The 4,704-nt window shown below is 38.9% G+C and overlaps 1 protein-coding gene across 1 annotated transcript; it reads right to left on the bottom strand.

Annotated features, from left to right (window-relative positions):
* Window positions 1-1,879: 1,879 nt before the first annotated feature.
* On the bottom strand, window positions 1,880-2,832 carry LOC123819236 (olfactory receptor 51L1-like). Its single transcript, XM_045839550.1, is given in 2 exon segments — window positions 1,880-2,244; window positions 2,247-2,832. Coding segments are annotated over 2 exon segments (951 nt in total).
* Window positions 2,833-4,704: the final 1,872 nt, after the last annotated feature.

Raw genomic sequence — 4,704 nt, 5'->3', positions numbered from 1 at the left:
AGTGTTTCATTGTATAAATGTACCACAACTTTTTTATCCACTCATCTACTGTGGGCACTTGGGCTGTCAGGAATTTTGATAGCTATAAGTCACCTGTGATTGCAGTGAAATTATGACTCCCAAATACCAGTGCTGCTTGGAGTTCTTGGTAATGGTGTCATCCCTACTAGTTTAGTAGCAGGGTCTACTTTATGGGACCACCCCAGGGTAAAAGCAGCTTTTTGATATCTGTATGATACCCTTGTTGTCTTCATACTCTTCCCAACAGTGAGCCATTTCTCTCTTTTGAATCTTCTAAAATTTTTTAAAAATATTGACTCTTTTAAATCTCTTCGGTTGAAATGCTCAGCATTGCCTTCCTTCTGAACTCAAACTAAAACAGATGAACAGGGAGAAATTATACAAAGAGAGGTGTGCTAAGGGAAGGCTTACTAAGAAAAAGAAAACAATGCAGGCAAACTATGAGAGATAAGAGAGATGTTTTTTTCTTTCAAGGAATAAAAATCCAGTATTTTGGGACATAGAAGAACCTGATAAAAGATTACTAGGAAAATACCAGAGTTCCAAAAGTCTCATACACTACTGCATCACAATTGGCAATCAAAATATTTCATAGCCTACCACTGAAAAAATGAACACCATGAAGTGAGAACTTCTTCAGTTTCTTGTCCTGCTACCAACACATTTACATCTGATTTACTACCCTGACACTTTCCTTCCAGGACACATAACATTATTTGTCTTTCCAAAAATTTACCTACCATCTATTTTATATGGCTGGAACTTTGACTTCATCTGTGAATCTTGACTCACCAATCCCTTCTACTATTTTCTTTATCTTTCTCCTCTTCTTCAATGCTTTTCATTATTATAATGTAAACACACTTAGATTTATCTATTTAAATTTTAGTTGTCATATAATTCACCTTCTATCATTCTATATATTTTTCTTCTGTTTTTTTCCCACATGTTTGTATTGTTGTTCAAATATAATTGTCTCCATTTCCCCCCCACCACTCCATACCACCCCGGCCATCCCCACTTCCCACCCTCAATCCTACCCCCCTTTAGTTTTGTCCATGTGTCTTTTATACTTGTTCCTGAAAACCCTTTCCACTTCCCTCCCTCACTATCCCCTCCCATCTCCCCTCTGATAAATATAACCAGGGACACTGAAATTTTTCTTATGTTTTAAATCTAAGTTTCTTGGGTGGATGTTTTATATTTGTAGTTATAATTTTAAGACACTTTAAAAACAGTGAAGATAGGAAGGAATAAATGTGAATAACAGAAATCAAATATATTTGTACAATTGGATAATTAAAGAAAAATGAGGAAAATATGGTAGGATCTCAAGACTTATTTCTGTCCCAGACTATGAAATGGACAAGTGAAGTTAAAAAGAAAAGCAACATTGGAAAGATTGTCTTAAATTTACAATAAGGTTATCTTTGATAGATGGATATAATAAAATATAGTGTGAAAAGTGGTGGTAAACTTACTAGTCAATCCAAGAAATACAAAGTAAGAATTTATCTTTCCATATTATCACACAAAATTATCCCTAATAAAATTATTATAGAATTAGAGTTCTAACAGATCAGTACAGAAGAAAATACAAAAATTATGTTGAACATGGAAATATTTATGTAAAATAAATCATTCTTTTTAATGTAAGAAATAATGATTATGTGTTTAGAAGTATACATGTAAGTAATACTAAGCATCAACTATATTTATTTTTACATTAGAGTCAATTCATAATGTACAATCAATTGATCAAACTAAAAATGAACAGAAATTGCACTGTTTTAAGAGGGCTCTAAAAAATAGTGTTATATATTCCCTATTTTGAACAATATGGTCCATATCCAGTGCCTCAGTGCATCTTCCCCAATGAAAATACCTTGAGAATGGCCCTGCGGATTTGTTGGGTCTTGATGCTGTAGATGACTGGGTTCATCAGGGGTGGGAAGAACACAGACACAGTGCCCATGAGGGTGTGCACCAGGGGTGAAGTGTGGTGCCCAAATCTGTGCACAATGGACAGGCCTAGCACAGGCACATAGAAGGAGAGCACAGCCAGAATGTGGGAGACACAGGTGTTGAGGGCCTTAAGCCTCTCCCCTGCCGAGGCAATGGCCAGCACTGTGTGGAGGATGATAGTGTAAGAGAGCAGGATAAAAAGGACATCAGAACCCATGGCCAGCATGATGATGCACAGCCCATAGAGTCTTTGAAACGTGTGTCAGAGCAAGCCAGGAGGATCATGTCCTGGTGAAGGCAGTAAGCATGGGACAGTGCTCCAGGATGACAGTAGTCAAATTTCAATAGGTGCAGTGAAGGTGCTGCAGTAATGGCAGCACTTCGCATGCCCAGCAGAAGCCCTGCCAATGCCACACGAGGCCCAGTGAGCACAGATGCATAGTGCAGTGGGAATCGGATGGCCACCAAGCGGTCCAGAGCCATAGCAAAGAGCACAGCTGACTCCATGAAGGAAAAGGAGTGTAGAAAATGCTGTTGCAGAACACATGGCACTAGGCGCACCATCCGAGCATCAAACCACAGCACTTTCAGCACTGAGGGAAGAGTGGACATGCATAGGCCCAAGTCTGTCACAGCCAGGATGGCCAGGAAGTAGTACATGGGCTGGTGGAAAGAAGGGTCAGTTCGTACCAGATGCAAGATGGTGGTATTACCCAGGATGGCCACAAGGTATCCTATAAAAATGGGCAGTGAGATCCAACGGTGAGCCCATTCCAGACCTGGGAAGCCTGTCAGCAGGAATGTAGAGAAGCTCAAGTTGGCACTTGATAAGGTGGGCATCCTCATTCTCAGGAGGCCTATTCACTCTGACAAAGGTGGCAGAAGGATTGAAGATGATCAGACCAGTAAGCATGAGCAGTCCTGCTATCATTAGGCACCAGTCTCCTGCTGACAGTTCTGGTCACTGCACACTCTGAAACTCAGTGACCTCTCAGTGAACAATGGCCCTCACAAGCAGCTTGTGTTTTCCTGCTTTCCTCTCTCTTTCTCTCATTCCCATCTAATCCTTTTCCTACCTCAATGACATTAAGCTTCAACAAATGTTTTCCCTCTCTTGTTCTTGAGCACCAGGTGAAGAAGCTTTTTTCTTCTCTTAGAAAAATCTTTAGAGCTCAATTGAACAGAATGTGCAGATTCTCAAAAATTAGTTACTCATTTCCTTTTTTGTATATTTTCACAAGCATTTTCTGCAGGAAAAATTATCTCTAGTTTTTCAAAACCAACTGAGTTTACCTGTACAGATTTGCCTAATCTAATCTGCTTTCTCTCCTTATTGTCGTGATGTGATCCTGTCTGCGTATTCATGCTTCTCTCCCAACTCATCCTCTCTTGAGGAACCCGTGACTCACTGTCTAGCATCTTACACATCAAGCATTTTCTCAGGTCCCCTGGCAATCTCATTCTTCCACTCACAAAGTCACAAAAATTTATCCTACATCTTTAAAAAAATCTCTTGAATTTACTGGATGACATTGGTTAATCAATTATATAGGTTTCAAGTGTATAATTCAATAATACATCATCTATATATTGCATTGTGTGTTCACCACCCCAAGTCAGGTTTCCTCCTATCACCATTTATGCCCCCTCTAGCATCTTGTATCTTCCCCACTTTGCTGTCCCTCTGGCAATCACCATGCTATTGTCTGTGTCTATGACTATGAGGTTTTTTTTGGTAGGGGAACTAGTCTACATGTTTAAATCTGCTACCTTCACTATAATTCTTGAAATTTCTTTCAAGTCTAACTCCAGAGTGTACTGACATAACTGCTCCTTCGATTCTCTTATTTTTCTTTATTTTGTCTCTATATTTTCAAAGATATCCCTCCCCAGAGAACAAGCTGGAGACCTAACACAACTCTAATAAACTAGGTAAACTTGTTAAATTAATCTTTCCTAAATAGGTATTCCAAAAAACACATCAGTAAGTGAACCATGAAAGAGAAGCAACAATGGCACATCCTGTGCCTTGCTCAAATTAATTTACTAAATACTAGCAGATGCTCAGAAGACACCCTCCTTTTTGGATTTCAGAGTTTGATATAATAATTGCTTTTGTATTCTCATTAGTAAAGTCATGATAATGATATTTTCTAATCAAGGAAGAGATGTGCTTTAACTGGCATGCTATGTGTATAAAACAGCACAAAACCTGGGATATAATTAACAATAAATATATTTGTTGTTGCTTCCAACTGAAAAGTGATTTTGTTATAATTTTCCCTATTATTCCTACTCTTTATTCTCCCCTAGTATACAGAAATAAAGTCCATCTCTTCTTTAATATGAGAATGCTTCAGACCTCAGCATAAGGTCTCATGTACCATCAAAGACTGGGGATCTACTGAGAGAGTAGAGCACTGAAGGAGCAAATGGGAGATGGTGTGAAGGTGGGTACTTGGAAATAGATCACAGAATATACAGAGGGACGGAATGAAAGGCTAAAGGATAGACTCTAGGATGAGGCTAAGGAAATGGGGAAGGTATAATAGAGGTCAGTTAAGAGAAGGCTGTGAGACAGTGAAATGATGACTAATTTTGAATATGAAGAGGGGCAATGCTGGGGAGAGTCATACATAGTTCAAGTGGTATAAGAGGTTGCAGACCATGAGAAAATGGAAGAAGAATGGGGATATGATGAAAGCCGGAGAGAAAGAT

The sequence above is a fragment of the Phyllostomus hastatus genome, unplaced genomic scaffold (assembly GCF_019186645.2).
Source record: "Phyllostomus hastatus isolate PE091 unplaced genomic scaffold, TTU_PhHast_1.1 phas_contig_304, whole genome shotgun sequence".
Lineage (NCBI taxonomy): Eukaryota > Metazoa > Chordata > Mammalia > Chiroptera > Phyllostomidae > Phyllostomus > Phyllostomus hastatus.
This window is presented reverse-complemented; position numbering and strand designations above follow the sequence as displayed.